General features: G+C 45.4%; 1 protein-coding gene across 2 annotated transcripts; it reads left to right on the top strand.

The window, feature by feature from the left end:
* Positions 1-1,463: 1,463 nt before the first annotated feature.
* bmal1a (basic helix-loop-helix ARNT like 1a) lies at positions 1,464-23,527 on the top strand. Of its 2 annotated transcripts, XM_076076102.1 has the most exons (20): positions 1,464-1,602; positions 9,420-9,606; positions 10,983-11,046; positions 11,808-11,955; positions 12,221-12,241; positions 12,453-12,485; positions 13,810-13,839; positions 14,351-14,508; positions 14,706-14,785; positions 14,989-15,081; positions 15,230-15,347; positions 15,933-16,082; positions 17,601-17,847; positions 18,563-18,669; positions 18,758-18,908; positions 18,997-19,076; positions 19,164-19,272; positions 19,644-19,737; positions 20,299-20,392; positions 20,475-23,527. In XM_076076102.1, the coding sequence occupies exons 3-20, from the start codon at positions 11,001-11,003 to the stop codon at positions 20,630-20,632; spliced, it is 1,917 nt and encodes a 638-aa protein (XP_075932217.1). In that variant the 5' UTR covers positions 1,464-1,602; positions 9,420-9,606; positions 10,983-11,000; the 3' UTR covers positions 20,633-23,527. The 2 variants fall into 2 exon arrangements, 1 of the variants encoding a protein (XP_075932217.1); XR_012947434.1 differs by lacking the exons at positions 20,299-20,392; positions 20,475-23,527 and adding an exon at positions 19,460-19,537 and having other exon boundaries at positions 19,644-19,783.
* The last annotated feature ends 103 nt before the right edge of the window (positions 23,528-23,630 follow it).

Genomic DNA, 23,630 nt, shown 5'->3' with positions numbered 1-23,630 from the left:
ATTGGCATGGCATTTGTTCCTGATGAAATAATTTGTATATGTCTGGCTGGAGTGATTCATGTAAAAAGTATGTGAGAATAAGAATATGGGGCTACAGTAGTGCAGATAAAACTGACTGTAATGAGGAGCAGCGGTATTTTGGTATCTTATGGATTGTAATCAGAGACGCACCAATACTTACATCAGATATCGGTCCGATATTGACTCAAACAGCTCGGTTATCAGTGACCATGGGCCGATCTGGTATCAGATACCATTATTTTAATAAATTACAATTCAGTACATTTAAATCTATGTATTTATTTGCTACATTTTGTTTTCATTCATAATTTGTCATTTAATCACAATAATAATAGAATGGTGATGCACCTAAGAAATACAATGTACTTAAATCATACATATGTATGCAGTCAGTGTAAGGTGATTCTTATATTTTTACCACGACTCACCATAAATGATATGGATTATAACCCACTACCCTAAATTAAATTAAGGTTTTAACAACTAACTGTACACTGTTCCACTTCCATGATAATGACAGTCCGTGTGACATGTGGAGAGAACACAGACAGGTTCAGGTAAGGGCAGATAATACAGGTAAATAAAAAATACCAAGAAAATACAGCTAGCAGAGGTATACTAATGTATAGAGGAGTTTGTATATTCACCTTACTTTGATTTAACCTGTAAACTACAAGTAGGCTGACTGTTAACTCTCACCAAGCCTGACAAATCACAGAAGCTTCAGTTTCATGTAGTATCAGCCGGTCTGGTGTCATGTGGAGACAACCGTCTATAAATAAGGAGGCGAGGTGAGGCAGCTTCATCACACCCAAATATTAAAAACACTTACAGTTGCAGAAATGACAGAAACTGAATCAAAATGTAATGAATAACTGTAATGTCTGGCTGGTGGTATTGATCGTTTCATTTGCCCTCCTATAGTTTCAACATAAATTAAAAATAATAACATAAGTAGGGAAAAATCATCTAAATTGTGTGTTTCCATGTTTGGACAGTAGAATATGTAAAGTATGACCAGCAGGGGGCGTCAATGTGCCCAGTGCAGGCAACTAAAGAACTTGACCCAGACAAGGAGGGAGTTACATGTTTTCTTAGTTGCTCTAACAAAATACTAAAATCACAATAAATCCATTTTAGAATGAAAATGATAAGTTTACCTTCAGCTGTATAACAACACCAGTGACACATTAAAGGACCCCAACAAATAACGTGGAGAAACATGATGAATGCACGCCACCCACTACCTCTCATTACCACACGGACTTGTAATGCAGTGTTCTTCATACACACTCTCACACACAAGCTGCCCCTGCATTCCGTTCGACGCTGCCTCTCATTGGTCAATTAGTACGCCCATCATAGGGTCCCAGCCTCAACTTGTGTCTGATTGGCTGGAGTGGCACCTACGGCGGCAGCACGAGCCCCATTGGTTGAAAAACTAGGTTAGTGGTTCGACAGGCATGACGGTGACGAGAAACTGGGTCACCGATCGAGAATCGTTTATGTCACAGTTCTTTGGGTCGCTATTACATATTATCAGCGACTTTCAATGGATAGACCGAGCTCATTGGACCTACTGTGAGTATACAATGAAAACAAGCCTCCGGGTTATCAATATTGCATCTCGGTGACGTTGCTGGCATTTAAACCATGATGGATGTCGTCGATGTTTTGCCAGCGCTGTGGTCATGTCAGTGGGGCTCTCGAGAGCAGGAGGAGGGACGCTAGCCGCTGGTCAGATCTTGACAGTTAGCGCTCCATAGCTAGCGACTGTATGCTAATATTAGTCCACCAACGGGACCACATGCTGTTATTGATAAAAGGAGGGTAAACCGCCCCCGGTAGGACGGGCCAGCTTTGGCGGTTGTCAGCATTTGTCGGGGCTCGAAGGGAGCTCGTGCACAGGTAGGTGTCGGTCCGTGGGCTCGTTAAATGTCCACTTAACGTGTCCGAAGTGCGAGACACTGAGTGAACAATGCTATCCAGAGCTATCACGCTAGCTATGTAAACAGGCCTTGGTGGGTATCTGGCACTCTGTTTCTTCGACAGCATCCACCCCGCTGCGATACCGTTCACGTCCCCGTATGTCTTTTCAAATAGCACCGTGAGTTCAACCTATAAGGACCGCAGCTGCTTCCGAACAGCAGGCACATGTTCGCTTCTGAAATATCGTGACACGGTGTTGGCATTGGCAGTGGAAATGTGGCGACCGCACGGTTTCTGCAGTCTCCGCGGTGTTTGCCAAAAGATGATCATGATAGCGGGCTTTGGTTACACGGGGCACCGGGCTCAATCAGTGGGCTTTGGTTACACGGGGCACCGGGCTCAATCAGTGGGCTTTGGTTACACGGGGCACCGGGCTCAATCAGTGGGCTTTGGTTACACGGGGCACCGGGCTCAATCAGTGCCGTTTGGAGCAGGGGATCCCGAACTCTGAGGGTTCCAGGAGGACTCCAACAGAAGGAGTAGCTTTTCATTGTTATTTCATCTTCTGAGTCATACTCGTCAGCATGAATCCTCACAGATTGTTGCTTTGTTTGGAATACAGTCTTCTCTAATGGGGGTTCTTGGTCTGCTGTAGATTCATTTTTAAACAATCCAGCAAGTGTTGACAGTCTACAGTGGCTTGTATGTTGAGATATTTCACTGGTCTGTTATAGATTGTTAAATTTGTGACTTGTATTTTGCAACATGTTTTCCCATTTGTGCATAACTCGTTCTCACTACTGTGCTTCAACAGTAGTGTTGTGGTAGTTCATGTATTATTAACCCTTTCATGACAGGAGAGACGTCCAGCGGGACCATAGACTTGGACTGATAAGTGATATGTATGCTCAGAGACGGGTAGTAACCTACATAGTGCTCATCAGTATTGATTGGTGTTGCCTCAAAGGCATTTTGATAACTCAAGTTCGTTGTGAGGATTTAGCAGGCCCACAATTAACCATAAAGAAGAAATAAAATAGTCATTTCTGCAAAGACACCAAGCATCCATGGAAGTTTTAATTTGACCATGTTCATTAGATTGAAACAAATAGGTGAAAAGGCTGTTGTAACAGAAGGTTGTATTCCTCCGTGGTGTATCGAAGAGATCTGGTGATGATAGTAGGCTTCAGTTTGATGTTGGGCTTCTTGAGCCGGGGGATTTTAATTTAAATCACTGTAATGTGATGAGATGTTCCTTTTCTCATGAAGGATACATACAGATTCATACACGTTCTCCTGCACGTACTGACTGTGCTTGCTGGATGAAATGAATAATGTCTCTTCCTGTCTTCTACATTTGTTATTGACCCTTGGCTAAGCCCCGCCCCCCCTGCTACTCTGTCTAGCTGTCAGAGATATGTTACCATGGAGCCCAAACTGTCACAAACTGCACTCCCTGACCAAATATTGTCTAGCTTTTGGTATAAACATCAAATTGCTTTGAAAAAGAAGCAGACCGAATGGTCTACGATGTGCATTTGATGGATATATCCAAGATGAAATGAGATTAACAAGATAAAGCTACAGATCACAGTGTGAAAGTGAACCACCTCATCACCTGGCGATGGAGACAGAAGACAATGAAATTAAGGAACAATACTGTTCCTCTGTTACAATCTTTCAGTGTCTAGCGTAGCATAGACCTACTTACAGGGGAGTGAATCTTTCAGTATCTCTTGATTCGATTTAAAGTTGATTCTAGATAAATCGATTCCAGATTCACAATCTATTCTGGAATCGGCACATAGAGCGACAGAATCCATTCAGAATCTTAGAAGATAAGAGTCTTAGGTCTTACGTGAATCCATTTCTCCCTGCTCCCAGTGCTACCGCTAGTTCATGATGCTAATGTTAGCTCCACAGGTTTTTATGCAGAAATGTAACATTCTAGAAAAGTGTTTCTCCTTCCAACCTCTCCGGGTAACGAGTATCACTATTACACAACGTTTAGCCATGACGAGGTCCAAATCCACTAAACCAGCCCGAAAGCATTGATGAGTCTATGGAGTAGAGCTGCTGGTCAGAGCTACACTATGATTGGCCGGTCTGCTTTCAAGAAGCGGGACTTAGCGAAAGGTCAACTAACTATTCTCAACGTTTTCTCGTATCTTCCCAAATTATGGATACCGAGGTACCTATTCCAAAATATTGTGATATTTGATGCTTGCTGTGTCTTGTCTTGTTTTAATATATACATTACATCAAAATTCTCAAATATCCCATACATTGAATAAGGAACAGTAATCATACGTTATTCATTATGCATCGTCGTTAATGATGAGTTATTCTCAGATGAATAGCGACGTTTGTTGTGTGTAGAGGGGACTCTGTCGTTTCAGGGCTCTCCCAAGAACTGAAACACCAGACTGACCGTCTCAACAAAGCCAGGTCCTTTATTTTATAAGTTGGCATGAGCTACAGTCTGTTTATTTATTCATGGAGGCAACGGGATGCTCTGAGACAGCCTGCCACGAGAGGAGAAAACAATTTCTAGCAGCTGTATCCAACTGCGATCCGTTTATCTTACTTACTGACTGAGGCCATGTCCACACTACTACGTCTCCATTTTAAAATGCATCTCTTTTGCTACGTTTACACTGAGCATCCACACTACGCCGGCATTTTAGAGCACCGAAAACGGAGGAGTTTAGAAACGCTCCCGAGGACGGATACATTTGAAAACTCCAGAGTTGCCTTGTCGTGTGGACGGCGTAAACGCATAAGTTTGGAAACGATGACGTAGTAACCCGCATTCTGCTACTCATGCCTCACATCGGTACAATAATAATCTCCAAAAAACCTTTAACGGGTATAAAAAAAAAAGGAAGAAGCCTCAGAGATCAAAAGAGGAGGGATCCCGCTATCAGGATGAACAGAAGTGTGATAGATGTCACGTGTACAGAATGAACAACATTACAGAGTTACAACACATTCAATGCATATGATGTAAATGATAACGTGCATCCAGAAGGGTGAAAGACATTTTCAGTAACAAAGACCCAAGGATCTCTGAGCAGTCAAATGCAGCATATTGCCCTGATGTCTACTACCCAAAGCCTCTATTATTGGCCATGTGCTTCATACACTTCCTGAAACCCCATAATCAAAGAAATCTGTTGCTAAGGAAACAAATATTAGGAAAACCTTTTTGGAACTCCCATGTATTGTGTTCAGGCAGCACTTCTGTTCCTTGTTGCTGCAAGTAAGGTAAATGTGTTGAGGATGCATGTCTTTATGTAACTGCATGTGTATCTCCGTGGTTTGACTTAGTGATGATAAGAATGTGTGTGTGTCTTTAACAAGCTCACGCCCTCTGCACTTTAGAACGAACTGTTGCTCTCAGCTGTGATACAATGTGAGACTGAAAACAGTACAGTGAGAAAATACAGCAAATGACTAATGGCATATATTTACTCTTTGAAGGCCTTACACGTCCGTGGTCTATCCAGACTGGCAGGCTCCAGGCTACCTGCAGTCCTAAGAGCTGGTACAGCAGCGGCTGCTGTTATCCACCAGCAGTATAATCTCATGATTATAGAACAGAGGACATTCTTAGCTAGTTTTGCTTCAACAGTTATTGGCCTAGACTGGATAATCAAGCTTAGTTGCAAGTAGTATTGGTCCAGTTCTGTGCTCATGTTCTCATACTTGTACACATAAAACTAATACGACACAACCGCACCTAGTACCACTGCATGCAGTGTCACGGACACACGTAGCCACTTTCCCAGTGAGTCTGCACTGCATCAGTTAGTCAGAAGTTCTCTAAAACAAAAACCATGAGCTGAGCGACAGTGATCATTCTCTCATTACTACACAGTTATTTCATCCGGGAGAAAGAAAAGGAAGAAACCTTTGGGAGAGTAACAGAGGAGGATCCCTCAGGATGGACAGAAGTGTGATAGATGTCATGGGTACACAATGAACATCATAACAGAGTTACAACACATTATGCATATGACAGATATGATTCATATAATGAGAGTAGTAAACAAAATGATGATGGAAACATTATGACTACTAATAACAACAGCAGCAGCAGTGGATATAGTAGGATAACAATGACAATAAAATAAATAATGGTATCAGTAATAGTAATGTGACTGATAATGATAGTGGCAGTGGGTGTCTCCGAGGAAGAAGCAAAGTTGGTAATGAGCATTAATGAGATATGAATTCATACAGAAAGAGAGAGAGAGAGAGAGAGAGAAGAGGAGAGAGGAGCTCAGTGTATCGTAGGAAGTCCCCCAGTAGTCTATGCCTATAGCAGCTTATCTAGGGGCTGGTCCAAGGCAAACCTGAGCCGGCCCCAACTATAAACCTGAGCCGGCCCCAACTATAAACCTGAGCCCGCCCTAACTATAAACATATCCTGATCAAAGATAACTCTGAGATTCTTTACGGTGCTGTTGGATGCCAGAGCAATGCCTTCTAGAGAAACTACATCATCAGATAACTGATTTCTGAGGTGTTCTGGGCCTAGTAGGATAACTTCAGTTTTGTCTGAGATCAGGAAGTTGCAGGTCATCCAGGTTTTTATGTCCTTAAGACATGCTTTAAGTTTAGTGAGCTGATTGGTTTGATCCGATAGATATAATTGAGTATCATCTGCATAGCAATAAAGTTTATGGAGTGTTTTCTGATAATATTGCCTAAAGGAAGCATGTATAAGGTGAATAAAATTGGTCCAAGCACAGAACCTTGTGGAACTCTGTGACTAACGTTGGTCTTCATCGAGGTTTCATCGTTTACAAACTGAGATCGATCTGATAATTGGGACTTAAACGCGCTGTTCATTGCATTGTTCCCAAATGCCAGAGGGAGTACAAACAACATGTACTGTGAAGAAACAAGAGGACAACGAGTAACCAGCAAAAAGCCAAAAAACAACCTCCACGATGACGAAGAGGGATTGTAATTATCTGTAAACTCATATTTCATAACAATGGACTACTTTATTGTCTTTGTACAAGCCCTGTAAAGAAAGACGTCAAGTATAAAATGCATTATAAAGGAACGAATGTTGAATATCCTGTAAAGTATTTAGTTTGGCTGAAAAATATAAACTCAGATGTAGGTTTTTAAGACCTCCTGTTTCTAAAAAAAAAAGTAATTGTCCGTCTTTGTAAAATCATCAGACATGTTAAGAGTGCTTTTATCAGTGAACTATTTGTGACAGTGTCTGAAGAGCTGTGATTGAGGGTGGGTTGGTGTAAAGTGTAGAGCAGCAAAACCCAGCTGAATGTCGAGCTGACTCACTGATGAAGTAGAAGTAGGTGGTGGATGGAAATCAAAGCTGGCTGGTTTTGAGACCACAGAGACTGGCTGACCCAGTTTCCACTCCCCAGCACCAGTTCCTTTCAGTGTTCAATCATGACACCGTGGTTTTCCCCTGCAGCCCAGAGCTTTGTCCCAGCGCGGCTCACCAAGCCGGTCCTGACCTAGAACTCAGCTGCTCTGCATGTTGCTGTCACTGTACATTAAACATTTCAACTGCCCAAGTGTTAATCGGATGCTGATAGGATTCAGTCTCACTTTCAGACTGACTTTTGTTGTACCATCTTTTCTGAAAGGCACAGTGAGTAGGATTTTCGGTTTGTGAACCAACATCAAAAGTTGGCCCCTCCTCCCCGGCTCAATGGGGCCGGCTGGTGAGACTCTACCTCAGATTCACTCTCGTTCTGGAAACAGCTTTGTCCACTTGGAGCTTCGCCTCACTATGTTTTTGTTTGGCGCTGTGTCCGCCATTTTTGTAGCATCCTCTCTGATGCGTTCTTTAACCTGGCACCTGCTCTCTGAGACAGAAGAGAAGATCCATGCAGAGGGAGGGTCTCTGCAGATACAACACCACACACACTTCTACTGGGTCAGCCTGACGAAGTGACCAATGACAAGAATCATATGAGTAACATCCTTTTACTAAAGGTTGCTCAGTCCGACTATAGAATGTGAGTTTATGTAATTGCATTTTAGAATTTCTTTTAGCGATTAGCGTAGGCGGCCTCTCTGATGTCTGACTAGCACACACATTCTCACATTATATTATCAAATAGTTTAGGCAAGTATGACTCCTAGAGATTTAGGATATTTTTGCATGTTTGACTTGTGATTTTAAAAAGCCTTGTTCACAAATAGCACTTCCACTGTGGAGTATTTCCCTCTACTGGGTTGAAACTGGTGCTAAATGCTGTCAGAGTTTAGTAAGTAAGTAAGATTTATTTATAAAGTGCTTTTTACAGACATAAGTCACAAAGTGCTTAACAGGGCAGGATTACAAACATAAACAACACAATGTGACCATATAAGGGCCAATAGTTTACACACACACAGTAAGTACAAAATTAAAATGTGGTTTAAAAGCAGGCCTAGGCCATGAGTTTTTAGTCTAAACGGGTGTGTCTTAAGCAGATTCTGGAATGAATTCACAGAAACAGCAAAGCGTAGAGGTGCAGGCAGAGCATTCCACTGCTTTGGTGCTACTGCCTCAAAGGCTCGGTCACCACGGGTCTTAAGTCGTGTGCGTGGGACAGACAGATAATTTAACATGTTTGACCTGAGAGCGCGGGAGGGTGAATAAGGGTGAAGTAGTTCAGCTACATAAGTAGGAGCCTGACCGTGTAGTGCTCTGTAAGTGAGAGTGAGGATTCTAAAGTGTATCCTAGATGCTACAGGGAGCCAGTGAAGAGATGAATGTGTGTATGATCATCTCTAGTTCAGCTGTTGATACTACAGATCTCAGTTTACTGATATTTCTTAGGTGGAAGAAACATGATCTGGATGGCTGCTTAACATGGGGGTCAAACGACATGGATCGATCAAAGAACATCCCCAGATTACACAGGTTGCAATGGGCAGCAGTTTAGGCTCACGTTAGCGACTATGATCTATGCTATGCTAAGTTAACAGTCCAGCAACACCAGCCAACGCTACCTGTGAAAGCATTCCATTTGCCAAACACATCAGTTAATCCACATCTTAATTGTCCTCTTCATTTGTTTCTGGTCTAACTAGATAGTGAAAACATAGCGGTTTAAAATACAAACACGTAGGTACGCTCACCAGCCACACAGGGTTCTGACATAGCTTTAGCCTCAGTCTTTTAGCATAATAGCTTCTCCATATGTATGATTAAGAGCCGGTTTACTGGGTTTAAAACCGGAAAGTTAGCCGGAGACGGATGGAGCATCAGGAAACGATCCAAATAGCCCAGATTCACTTTTTTCAGGTCAGCAGTCGAGAACATAACGACTTCAATTGTTTTTGTGTTTCATGTTTTGCTTTTAATCAAGTTTTGTAATGTTACTTACATATGTGGTGTTGTTTTTAATTTCTGATGTCTTTTGTTTACATCTTTAGATTTGTGAGACTAGATTTACATTTAACTGACTTTTCTTTTCTTCTCTCTCCAGGGGGTAGACTGGTTGCATCAGCTGTTTGAGGGTCAGTTCATATCGGGGCACACTGACCACATCAAACCGGATGGAACTAGGTCCGGCTGAATCGAACCAGACTGAGACTAGACCAGGACGAAGCAGACCAGACTGATCCAGACAAAACCCGGCCCCTCCAGGAGGCCTGTTCCAGTGTCCTATCCAGGTAAGTGAAGCAGAAGCAGCTCTGCTCCTCTCTTCACTGAGGTCAGTGTGAACCAAGGAAAGCTGCCTGCTGCTCTTTCAACAGAAAATGAAGTGAATGTTGGGGAGGCCGCTCAGCTACAAACAGACATTTGAAGCTTGGAATGTAAAAAAGGACATTGGATACAGTTCACTTTGTGTGTTTCCTACTTACAGTGTATGTGTATGAGCAGAATTTGAAGTGTATTGGATTAGAATCACAGACTACTTTTGAATACGCATATGTCTTATTATCATGAAAAGTGAATTTGATGGGCAATAATATATTCAGACCCTGAGAAAGTCTAAAGCCACCACTGCAGAACACTGTAGGGCTGTGTGATAGAATGTTCTCCAAGTTCTTCACGCTAAAATCTTCCATGATGATGATGATGAATATGTATGAGATATATTTTCCATTACAACCTCCAGAATTGTATCTTTTTGGTCTGATATCATTGAAGAGCCGGATGATTGAATTGTTTTGTCCCCATTCAGGTTAGCATAGGGCTAACCGGTAGTTAGCATCGGGCTGACCGGTAGTTAGCATAGGGCTAACCGGTAGTTAGCATCGGGCTGACCGGTAGTTAGCATAGGGCTAACCGGTAGTTAGCATCGGGCTGACCGGTAGTTAGCATAGGGCTGACCGGTAGTTAGCATCGGGCTGACCGGTAGTTAGCATCGGGCTGACCGGTAGTTAGCGTCGGGCTGACCGGTAGTTAGCGTCGGGCTGACCGGTAGTTAGCGTCGGGCTGACCGGTAGTTAGCGTAGGGCTGACCGGTAGTTAGCGTAGGGCTGACCGGTAGTTAGCGTAGGGCTGACCGGTAGTTAGCATCGGGCTGACCGGTAGTTAGCGTAGGGCTGACCGGTAGTTAGCGTCGGGCTGACCGGTAGTTAGCGTCGGGCTGACCGGTAGTTAGCGTAGGGCTGACCGGTAGTTAGCGTAGGGCTGACCGGTAGTTAGCGTCGGGCTGACCGGTAGTTAGCGTCGGGCTGACCGGTAGTTAGCGTAGGGCTGACCGGTAGTTAGCGTAGGGCTGACCGGTAGTTAGCGTAGGGCTGACCGGAAACAGCAGAGTCATTATACTTATAAATATCTCACTGGAAACAAATCTAAACTGTCAATAAGATGAATTCCTCTAACATCGTAGCTCATCAATGCTCTGGTCGGGTTCTCGGTACCCATCCCTACACATGACACACCACTGTGACTGTAATGTAAACCGTACGGTATGAGAAATGGTGTCTTCCTCCACACGTGACCTGGATGCCACGATGTCTGAAGCTCTAACTGTGTGTCTAGTTTCAGAAGGGCCGCTCTCCTGCTGGGACTGACCCTTCATGTTGTGTGTTCACAGTTGAGGGCTCCAGAGTGGATGGAAGGAGATGATTTTAACACAGAGGCTGTGATGAACATCTGTGGTGAGTGGGACTTGATGACAGAGACGGTCCTAAGGAAGAGGAATGTCCGGAGCTCTCCTTACTAGATGTTTCCACGGAGACCACTTTGATCTTTGCTGTATTCACATTCAGATCATTAATATCTCATCAACATCTATCATCTATGTATAGATATGGAGGAGTGTGTGTTGTTATCAGAGCCTCTCATCTCTTTGTTCACATAGCCGGTCGCAGTGTGCATGTTGGTGCACGTGATCGTGTCCCGCTGGTTAGCTCACTGCTCTGCTCTCATACGGCGGTCACAGTCATGGTACGTTTCCATGACTGAACGTAGAACCCCTCCACTGTTCGCTCTGTCAGCACTTTCTCTGCTAGCACCGTTAGCTGCTAGCCTCAGGCTCGCTGTCAACATGTTGAGAGCCGTTAGGAGGCAATCAAAACGCTCCCAACCTCGGACGCTGACCTGAACTCCTCTAAGGATTTCTTGTCAGTAAGATAACATGACTCATCATTCGCATGCCTTGGTTCTTAGTTGGCAGTTTAATGTCATGGAAGCGGTCTGTACTGCACTGTTTGTGAGTTTCTCTTATCTGTTGACGTAGGAACCTGCAAACTTCATGCATTTTAAATAAAAGTAACAATATCACACACAACTTCATTTATTTCCACTCCTAAATGGGTTACCTGTGAGACTGCAAGCTTCAGGAATTCCAGAAGAGCTGAACCCACCAGTTCATTCCTAGTCCCTTCAGTAAAGTCCGGTTTTTGTCTCTGCTCTGCAGATGACCTGATGGCAGACCAAAGGATGGACATCTCGTCTACGATGACTGACTTCATGTCCCCCGGCTCCACTGACCTCATCTCCAGCTCCATCAGCACGCCTGGCATGGACTACACCCGCAAGAGGAAGGGCAGCACTACCGATTACCAGTAAGGACACCCGGAGGAGAGAGAGAGAGAGAGAGAGAGAGGAAATAAAGAAAGGACAGAAGAAGGGCTGAAGAAGATTATACAAGGCAACAAATGGAACTAAAGGCAGGGTGGAGAGAAAGAAAGGAGGGAATAAGATGTGGGAAGTAGTGCAGGAAAGAAAGAAAGCAAAATCTGTACTCTGGTAGAGTAGTCCGTTGTTTTTTTACACATTGTAAATATTCACATTTCTCATTTTCATTAATACATTTGTGTTTCTTTCCAGAATTGATGGCTTCTCATTTGAGTAAGTTCAAACCTGACTCAATGTTGATAGATGTTGCACAAGGTTTAATTCATCTGACATATCAATGACCCTCAATAGATTTTACAGCATGAGATATTGAGTAGACTGAAAACCCGAGGCAGTGAGGCCAGTGAGCCCCTTGCTCTTAGACAGTGCTGTGGGTTTGTGAATGTTCCGGTGTACACTAACCTCTCCTGTCTTTGCTCGTTAGTGACATGGACCCAGACAAAGATAAACTGGGAAGGTAAGATAAAGCAGGTGCTTTAATCCTCAGTAGTGTTGTATTTCTATCCCATCCCATAATCATAAGAACCATATTTCCTCTCTGACCTCCAGTGATGTCTATCAAAGTGGATAGTTGTGTTTTGATTTGTCAGAGATCCATCTCTTGAGATGTCTAACAGCACACCGACACCATGAAGCCAGAGGTTCGGTTAGTGGAGCTCACAGGAGTAGAACATGACTTTTATACTAAATCTATTTCTCTTATACACACCTGAATATAATATTCATAAGTATGTGTTTATTAGTGTATAATCAGCTGTTTTAGTTGCCTTCAAATGAGCTCTTTATATCTCCAAAGGGGGCAGGTCCTCTTTACAAAAGGGGAAGAGGACCACGTTGCACGTGGTGGACTCCAGGATTCTATGATCCAATATCATCCCTGCAAAGATAAAACATTGATGCGTAGCTGCAGATGCTCCTGGTGTTACTCTGGAAAAGGCCCTTCATTTGATTGGTTGTGTACTCTCCCTCACCCTGAGGGTGTCCATGCTGTCCAGGGGAACATCCTCTGTAGCACCCAACGGTGTAACGTTCTGGAACACGGTCCTTGTTCCACTCTGCTGCAGCAAGACATATTCTGTCATCTCTCGCCGTGTCAAACCCTTCCTTTCATCTCTGTCGTGCTGACAGCTGTACTTTTATTACTAATATTTTCTGACACGTCTAAACATCTCATTGTCTGCTGATTTCTAACGTCATATCTCAGGAGGTCTGAATTCATACGCTAGTTATGAGTATTCCACACAAATGTGTAAAATGATGAAGTGATGACATTTTGGACAGACGTGGATGTAAGCTGACGGTAATTCTAGTTGATGATTCTTGTCTTCAACAGAGTGACCGTGTAGCCTTCCATAGCAACACACTTTCAGGAACACACACTCACAGTTAACATTTCTAAGACAAATCCATGCGTGAGGATTAAACGTGACTTTACTCGCAGGAGTAAACCTGTTCTGAGGCACGGTGACATTCAGGTATACAGCACACTGTCTGCATGACTAGATATGACTGAAGGTGTTTAGAAAATAGCTTTTTAACTTGTTTAAAAGGGGAACTGGAAAACTGAAACCTTTAATCTCAACTCTAAATGTGTCAATGCGGTAAACTCTTCCTAAATCTGCTGAGATGCGGAAAGTCAGTCAGTCTGTGTAGGGCAGAGCTTTTGGGGGGGGGGGGTGTAAATAATTGTTTCACTTTTACATAACTGTGTGTGTGAGAAAGAGCTCGATGCTGGTTACAGAACCTCCTCTTCTCTAATGTTGCTCTGTTTGTCGTTCCAGTGACCAGCAGGGCCGGATTAAGAATGCCAGGTATAGAAGCTCCTTCAGTTCTCTCTCACTGCCTCCTCATACCTTCTCATCTCCCTCACATGCATTAAATGTCCCTCTGTCTCATTGAACAGAGGGAGCTTTGTGTGCGTTGATAGTAAGAAACTTTATACATTGACGTGTATAGATCAGAGCATTATGTGGAACTCAGGGACTGTAAGAGCATACCTGGTGGCTGATGACTAGCTCTCTTTCTGTTGCGTGGTAAAGAACGGTGGATTTAGTAGCAGCTAGTGGAGACAGAACAGAGACGTGTTGTCACGGTGCTGAAGGACAGACAACACCGAGGCACTTCATCTGGAGAGGGCAGCCGCTTCTTAGTGTTGAGATTTATAGCATGTTACGATAACTTCCACACTTTTCTGGATTCTGTCTTTTTATACAACAGGTGAGAGAGATTTTTGGATTTATTGGGATTACTGCCAGCCAGATGGGAGAAGAAGAGAGTCCTCCGTGTGATCACTGCTGATGTCTGGTGCTTGTCCCTCCACAGAGAGGCTCACAGCCAGATCGAGAAGCGCCGCAGGGACAAGATGAACAGCTTCATCGACGAGCTGGCATCGCTGGTGCCCACCTGTAACGCCATGTCCCGCAAACTAGACAAGCTGACGGTGCTGCGCATGGCTGTCCAGCACATGAAGACACTCAGAGGTCAGGATGAACGACGTGTGAGGGTTTGGGTTAGCTGTGGCTGGTACTGTAAACGACTAACGACGAGTATGATTTTCACCCTATCAGGGACTGAGCTGTTCCTCGTGTTCCAGTAAAACATGTCTGTTTAGCAGAATTCTGGAAGATGTGAAATAGCGGCTTACAGACAGTGTGAATACCTTTACTGTTGTGTGCAGGTGCAGCCAACCCGTACACAGAGGCCAACTACAAGCCCGCCTTCCTCTCTGATGACGAGCTGAAGCACTTGATATTAAGGGTGAGTGCAGTTCACATGACCAGACAGCCAACACTTCCACCGTGTCGTTGTTAAGTAATGAACAGTGTAGCACCACGCTGCTGTTACATCCTCTTCTTACTCGTGATGTTCAGCCTTGTCTCTCAACATCAAGCTGCATGTTCTAGAGCTGTATCACACTGTGTTTCTGAAGAGCTCACAGAGCTTTGTGTTTGACGATGCAGGCTGCTGATGGTTTCCTGTTTGTGGTCGGGTGCGACCGTGGAAAGATCCTCTTTGTTTCTGAATCCGTCTACAAGATTCTCAACTACAGCCAGGTATGCTGGCCGTGGTTGTGTTGGGAGGAAAGAGCGTTTAGAGCGTTTCCCTCTAACGCTAGTAGAAGATTTTAGTTAGTAGTTCTGTGCTCTGTTCCCGTCTGACTTCAGTCCCTCTGTTCTCTCTCGGTGTCGCTCACGTCTTCAGAACGACCTGATAGGTCAGAGCCTGTTCGACTACCTTCACCCCAAGGACATTGCCAAGGTCAAAGAGCAGCTGTCCTCCTCCGACACGGCCCCACGAGAGAGGCTCATCGATGCTAAAAGTAAGGCCAAGCATGCAGAATCAGGACTGTGGTCCAGCCTGAGCCTCCATCTTAATCTGATGTGTTCTCACATTACCAAACCAAACTGTGTCTGCCAGCAACCTCCAGGCTGCCAGTGTTGTGTGATATGAAGCAGCCGTAGCACGACGAGGGAGCGTTTACATGGGGATCATACACAGCAGAGAGGAGATGGAAATATGACTAAAAGCAAGTAGAAAGCTATGACGAGGACACGGGGACGCAGCTAGTAATAGTTGAATTCATTCTCTGCAGGATGGAAAGAATGAGCATCATTCAAGGAAGTGAAGATAGAAATCTCATGTTTTATTGGTTCATGTTATTTTTGTGTATTTGAGAATAAAACACTTTAGCCTCTAACATTGCACCGGATGTGAGAAACAACTCAATCGTGTGTGTGTGTGTGTGTGTGTGTGTGTGTGTGTGTGTGTGTGTGTGTGTGTGTGTGTGTGTGTGTGTGTGTGTGTGTGTGTGTGTGTGTGTGTGTGTGTGTGTGTGTGTGTGTGTGTGTGTGTGTGTGTGTGTGTGTGTGTGTGTGTGTGTGTGTGTGTGTGTGTGTGTTTGCAGCGGGTCTTCCAGTGAAGACGGACATCACCCCCGGACCGTCCCGTCTCTGCTCTGGAGCCCGGCGCTCCTTTTTCTGCAGGATGAAGTGCAACAGGCCCTCTGTCAAAGTAGAGGACAAGGACTTTCCCTCCACCTGCTCCAAGAAAAAAGGTACTTTCTCTTCAAACATGGATTCAATTCTGTCACCCACATTCCTCCTCTTACCCTAAAGTGTCAGGCTGCCCAGCAGCAGCTTCTCCACCTCCAGCTGTTACCTCAGCTACTTTCAGTCTCTCAGCTACCTCGTTACCAAAGCCCTGCTCTGCTGCTCTTCCATCCCGATTAGAGCCAGGAACCACACATCAGTGATCGGAGAACCTCTCCGTTACACCACCAAGGAAGTGGGCCTCTTTAAGTACATGGCAAACTGGGTTTTATCACGCAAGGCCTAGTATCCCAGAGAGATGTCGAGTAGCACGCAGTGATCGCTGTCGCTGCTATAATGGGAGTAGAACTCACAAATATTAAGAATAGTGATAGCTGGCACATTGTGGGAAGTGAGGGAGCTTTAACACCAGTAGTTTGGTTCATTCTGGGACAAACGGGTTCACTGAGTCCATTTCATCTTCCTGCTGCAAACATGGAGTCATCTGCACTGAGCCATCAGACTCCATGCTGCACTTCACTGAACCTGATCACACAGAGCCATGAAACACCTGGTTATGAGCGTTACTGTCATAAATGGCCCTGTGGGTATGAGTACCGACCAACATGTTTGTACACGGGCATCCTCTCACCACAAAGACCGGCGGTTCGATCCCCGGCTCCTGCTCTCCACGTGTCCACTGAACCCCGAGCTGTTCCTGATGCTGATGCTGAAAAATATGACCGAACTCCTCAGAGGCTCATGTTGATACAATATTCAGGTACTTGTGTTTCATTTTTAGAAGACAAATAAAGACATAAACCTGCACAGGCTGCGTTCAGGCTCGGTGTAATGTGTACTACATGCAGGTACTCAGAGCCCTAACTGCCGACATCTGGAGAAACTCAAAAGGAGGTAAAAACAGGAGGGTATACATCAAATAAGGGTCAAAGCATCGGTGGTAGAAAGGTTTAAGAACGGGAGCGAGAGCGGCTGATAAGTTAGTGTCCTTAGCTTCCTGCTACGCTGGACTTCACGGAGGATGTTCTCGTTGTCTTCCTCCTCCTTCTTCTCGTTACTCCTGTGAGCTTTTACATAGAAGCCGTCATGATTCTCTTGTTTAGTGGAGTCATGTTGGACACTGAGTTCTGGAGGAATGATCTTGCACAGTATTTTAGTGGAATGTGTGTGGAATGAGATGCTACGGAATCTTAACATATGGAAAATGTGAAACACAGACGAGCTTTGTGTCAAAGATTTGCCATATGACTTGTTTTGTAGTTTCACCAGAAGGTGGGAGTGGCCACTACTTAGTTTTTTACCCTATGATTACTTTTTTAAGAAGGTTTTTATTTCTTTGGTTATTAATAATCCTAAATGGAAGTCTCAGTATATTAAAGCTCTTCAAGACATCATTTAATCTCTTATGGGTTTCTACATCTGGTTTGGTAAGAGCTTCACATGGTCAGCCAATCAGAGACGCTCACGCCTTTACTCTCAGTTCACTGAGCTGAAAAGCATTTCCTGTTTTCCCCTCATCACAGCGGACCGTAAGAGCTTCTGCACCATCCACAGCACAGGCTACCTGAAGAGCTGGCCCCCCACCAAGATGGGCCTGGACGAGGACAACGAGCCCGACAACGAGGGCTGCAACCTGAGCTGCCTGGTAGCCATCGGCCGCCTGCACCCCCACATCGTACCCCAGCCCAGTCTGGCGGACATCCGGGTGAAGCCCACGGAGTACGTCTCCCGACACGCCATCGACGGCAAATTTGTCTTCGTTGACCAGAGGTGAGACGCCAGAGAGTGAGGGAGCTTTAAACGGAGACTCGTGGTTTATTTGCGTGATAGGACGTTCAACATGTGGCCCGTCCTCAGCACATTTTACAGCTTCACTTTATCTCTGTTGTCATCTGAGTCTGTAGATCACTTCATACTGAAAAGTGTTTCTAACCTTTAGAGAGCAGAAAGAGTATGAAAGAATATGTTGCCACAGTAATCCGTGTAGTGGCATCCCTACACATGTGTGATGCTTTTAAAGACCAGTGCTAGAGGAAGGCTGTACTGTCTCTGAGACGAGGACACACAGTCGTATATTTAAAACCAGCCTACTTATTATTGTTACTTCACTGTAAGGCTTTTACAACATGCCAATGATGGTTCATGTAAATGAAGACAATGCGGTCATTGGTTCATTCATCTGATGAATGAATGGGGGGCTGATACAGACAGACGGGCTGGCCCCTCTCATCATGCTCACATTGTATAGAGGCGGAGCCTAGGAGTAAACATAGCGAGTGTTAAGAGGATGTTGGTTCAGCCAGCATGGTCAGGGTTTGTTATAGGTGGTCACCTTTAGATGTCCTATGCAGAAGAAGAGAGTTGAGGTGAGAGGGTGCTGGATTCTATCTGGATCCGTCTGATGGTGGAAGTCAGAGAATGTAGCTGACATGACATATTGTCACAGTTCACTCAAGCTTTCTCCATCTACCCGTCTCACCTTCAGGGCCACAGCCATCCTAGCCTACCTGCCCCAGGAGCTGCTGGGAACCTCCTTCTACGAGTATTTCCACCAGGACGACATCGGCCACCTGGCAGAGTGCCACAGACAAGGTAGCTGCCTCATGGCTGTCGATGGTGCAGTGGCTGAGTGAAGAGCACGAGTGGAGTCTTCAGTGTGTGTGTGTGTGTGTTTCCACAGTGCTGCAGATGAGAGAGAAGATCAACACCAACTGTTACAAATTCAAGATCAAAGACGGCTCTTTCATCACGCTGAGGAGCCGCTGGTTCAGCTTCATGAACCCTTGGACCAAGGAGGTGGAGTACATCGTGTCCACCAACACCGTCGTGTCGTAAGTAGACCAGAGCACTGTCCCCCGTCCCCCGTAGTAGATGATGGAGCACACGTAGGTGAAACATGGCGTGTGTTTGTCTCTGCAGGTGTCCTGTGATGGAGGGATCAGACTACCCTCAGTCTGCTGCCTCACCACAGAGCATGGACAGTGTTCTCACCTCAGAGGGTAAAAGACTAACACATGCTCATTTGTCCACCGTCCCTCCGCCCGCTGTCAATCACTCATCCTTCTCAATGAACTGTTGATTGGTAGGTGGAGGAAGGCGGGCGCTGCAGACGGTCCCTGGCATCCCCGGGGGCACGAGAGCGGGAGCCGGTAAAATTGGACGCATGATTGCAGAGGAAGTGATGGAGATCCAGAGGTGAGTGCAGAGGAGAGCGCTGCATGTCGGTGGCGTTTCTGAAGCAGATGAAGTGATTCGGCACACAGCACAGGCTCATGTACACACTTGGCAAATGCAAACATTTCACATTTCATATCATTTGAAAAACAGCAGACGATAAAATGAATAAGTAGCAGAAGTGCTGACTCTGCCGATCTGTTCTCAGTCCTCCTGACTGACGCTGACTCAGACAGCTAGTCTCCACTGAAGGATGTGATGTCTACTTACTGTCATGGCAACACTGGTAAAATGTCACATGTCTTAAAACCTGTTACCCAAATGACACACTATGACTCCACTGAGGTTGATGATTAGGAAATCAAAACCATCTGTGTCTCTGTGTCTGTCAGGATCCGAGGCTCCTCCCCCTCCAGCTGTGGCTCCAGCCCTCTGAACATCACCAGCACACCCCCACCTGACACCTGCTCCCCAGGGGGCAAGAAGGTAACGCATGCACACCTTCAGAAGCATTTGATCATATCTGACTTCCCTTTCAGCTGATTGGTTCAGCTCCATGTTCCATGATTAATGTGGTGTGACGTCCTCCACTAAACATCTGCAGCTTGTTGTTTCAGCACGGATGTCATCCGATGTTTGACCTGATGAGCAGAGATTTAGCCAGCCGTTGATCTGAAGGACGAGTTACAGTGTGAAATGAGCTTATTGAGTTATATGAGAAGATCTAGTCCCCTCTCAGGTGTGAACCATGGACATGACGCAACAGCCAGCGGCTGGTTAGCTTAGCAGCTGCAGTTTCCCCTGTAACGGGTAGCCTAGCTCTGTCTAGGAAGGTGTGATGCATGTACATTTACACTGACACATCCTACACTGTCTGTTCTGAGAGGTGTGTGTGTGTGTGTGTGTGTGTGTGTGTGTGTGTGTGTGTGTGTGTGTGTGTGTGTGTGTGTGTGTGTGTGTGTGTGTGTGTGTGTGTGTGTGTGTGTGTGTGTGTGTGTGTGTGTGTGTGTGTGTGTGTGTGTGTGTGTGTGATCGATCGATCTACAGATTCAGAATGGAGGGACACCCGAGCTGCCAAGCACAGGGATCCTTCCTGGACCTGATTCTGTAGGCTACCCCTACTCCAACCAGTCCATCATGAGTGAGTTGGACATTAACACATGCTAAATACTCTCTTACCGAGTTTATTTTGGTGCTTTCTCAACCACTCGTCCTCCCTCCAGGTGACAACTCCCACCTGAGTATAGACATCATGGACGATCCCGGTTCCAGCAGCCCCAGCAACGACGAGGCGGCCATGGCCGTCATCATGTCCCTGCTGGAGGCGGACGCCGGCCTGGGCGGCCCCGTGGACTTCAGCGACCTGCCCTGGCCTTTGTGAGGACGCAGAGGGAGACGGACCTATTGGCACCAGATGGACAGAGTTCAGCCCTCTGTAACATCTACACTGCAACAAACATCCATCTTAGCTCATTCTATTGTCATAGAAAAGGCTGTAGATACTGAACGTTTTCCCAAAAGTACTACACACAAGAGGAGATCCTGTCAGGCTCTCACTGCTGGATTTCACTCCTACTTTCTCATTCGTCATTCCCTGTAGGTGCACAAGTGACCCTGACTTTCTTTGGGATTTTATGTAAATGAAGTGTTAAGATGATCCTTTTTTGCAGTGTCGCCTGCAGACTGGGTGTCCCTAACATTGCCACGGTGAGAGAGCGTCTCTCTAACAGGTCCCAGGATGCAGCGTGTCTGCTAGTGGACTGAACTCTGTCTCCTGAGACGTTCACAAACAGCTAAACATCTCCAGCTGTACGCTCACGTGTCCCTGTAGGTTGATGCTGTACAGACACTGCTGAGGTGCACCCCACCCCCCCCAAAACAAAAGCCAGCTGATCTTCGGCATGGGAAATGGACACAGCAGTTATCTTCTGAAGATTTGCTCAGAAGATTCTTAGAGGTCCTTTATTCCCGAGCCACAAAATTTCACAAGCAGGTGTATTTCAGTCCATTTAAAAAGGAAAAAGACTCCGAGCTGCTGTTTCCTTAACTCACACCACAGTTATGAGCGACTCCGTCACATGGTCCCACTTTTTACAACACATTTGAAAAGTTTCAGACACAAACTACTTGCAGGACATCTGCCAGAAGGAAGTTGAGAGGATACATTTAACGATAATGCTCCTGCTGTGGCAGCCAGTGATTCGTATGACTGGCTCAGTGGAGGTCTTCATAATGATGAACCAGTGGGGTGATGGGACGAGATCCAAACTGTGACCCGAACACCCAAACAGAGAGACGCTGGCAAAGTTAAAGCTCGATGTGTCTGGACCCTTAGAGCTTCTCAATCTGAGTCCTCATCACTGGAAATAATCATAACTCATATGGGGCAGATTCTGACAATGCAATCACTCAGACAAATGTATTCATTGTGAACCAGTTTGCATCACCTGCCCTGCAGTCCCCACTGCGTCCACTACACCGAGCTCCACCCACCCGTCCCAGACTCTGTGGTCCAGACTACATACGGTGTGTAAGCAGCTGCTCAGCCTGAAAAACAGCATTGGTATGAACCCCTTTGATCTCTGAGTGTGCTCACTGTTCAGTGCACAAAGGAAGGAAAAAAAACACTTCAGAAATCAAAAACATCAGAAGCTGCAGTTCAGTTGACATTGAATGTCTTTAATTAATTCCATCATTTCTTTTGATAGTAAAAACAAATTCCGTATACCATATAAAGGAGTACGTGGTTATGGAACTGAGATGCAGTTTTGGCGTCTGCCCTTTCCTGTCCAGCTCTACCCCGTCTCTCACCTAGTGCATGCTGGGAGAGGCCGCACCCCCACTGACCCTCAAAAAGACAATACACAACAATGGAGGACAGGTGGATGGACTGCACAGACACGTGCATGAGATCACAGCTGTCTGCTCAGATCCAACACAACACAGTTCCAGTGAAGAACACCACTGCTTTGTCTAGTGTGTGTTTACTGGTCCACCATGATGGACCAGTAAACAGCTGTGTGCTGAGCTGTATGTCTCTTTAAACAGCAACTCGAGGTGCGAGGTGTGCCAACCAACCAACCACACACTCACTCTGCAGTCTACAGGCTAACACATGTTAGCAGGCTAACTAGCATCAGCCCGCTAACAGAAACAGCTGGTGGCCTGGGTCACATTCTCCCTCTACACCAGTACCCTTATGGAGCACTTAATGATGCAGTTCGACTCACAACACTCTGTACCAGCAACAGGAGGGCTGACTGTGGATTTTCTTGAACGTTGAACCTGAGCTTCAGATGAAAACAGAGGAAGTGACCCCTTGTAACTTGTTCAAGAACCAAGACCCCTGCGTTAGATTCAGTGATGGATCTGTTTAGCACTTGATGACACTCAGAGGCGCTGTGGCTACATGTGACCGGGCTGTTAGCAGAGGGCTAGAATGTGGACAGGGCGAGTACAGAAGATGGATGAAAGTCATAGGGGACAGAGCTCATGGTGTCCTGGGGCGGTCTGAATGCAGTGTGGGTCTTACATCCTCTTCCCCTCGCAGCTCACTTTCATCGGAGGTGGACGTGTCTGTAACAACTACTATATATTCTTGATCTTGAAACATGACTGTTGGATTTTTGAAAACAAATAAGTCCTGAAATATGCTGGACATTCATTTTAGATTCACGAGTTCTGTCCATCCCTCTCATGTATTGTTACATTCACAGAGCTAAGCATCAGGTGTTCTGAAAGCCAAAGAACCCTGAACGTTGTTCCAGCGCTCACTGCTGCTGACCACGTCACCATGTGGATGGATGGATGATGAAGGGGGTCTATGTTTCACAAAAACTGGGCAGACACTTTCTTACTTACGTTTTTAATCTCTGGCTGAACATGAGAGGAGATTCTCTCCCATCGGGGATGCAAAATGGTGCAAGAGCCGCAGCAGTCCCTGTGAACACGGGCGGGTTGTAACAAGACTGACCATGAAATACCTGCTGAGCCCAGGCTCCGCCCCCTCCTGTCCTCTTCCAATCAGGCAGCAGCTGTATCTGTTCTAGTGGTTTTGTTTCATTGTTTTACGCTACACACTACAATAAAGTGTTCCTCTTGTCAATATACCCCTCCCCACCTGACTATCAATAATGTATCAAATCTTTAAATATTATCATGTTAAGAGTATACTTTATGCAAATATATATATATATATGAGTATGATGAGTGTATTGTATGTATCAGCAGTGAAATATTTTTAAAATAAAATTTGTTTCCGTCATTATGGACAAAATATGGTGCTAATATCTTTTTGTCAGTCCCGTAAAAACGTGATCCACGTAGTCTGTGCTCTCAGCCAATCAGTGCAGCCCGGTGGTATTTATATATGATGTTGC

Source organism: Anarhichas minor, unplaced genomic scaffold (genome assembly GCF_050575085.1).
Source record: "Anarhichas minor isolate MPS153535 unplaced genomic scaffold, ASM5057508v1 ptg000005l, whole genome shotgun sequence".
Classification (NCBI taxonomy): Eukaryota; Metazoa; Chordata; class Actinopteri; order Perciformes; family Anarhichadidae; genus Anarhichas; species Anarhichas minor.
Note: the sequence above shows the minus strand (reverse complement) of the source record. Positions and strands in the feature narration are given on the sequence as shown.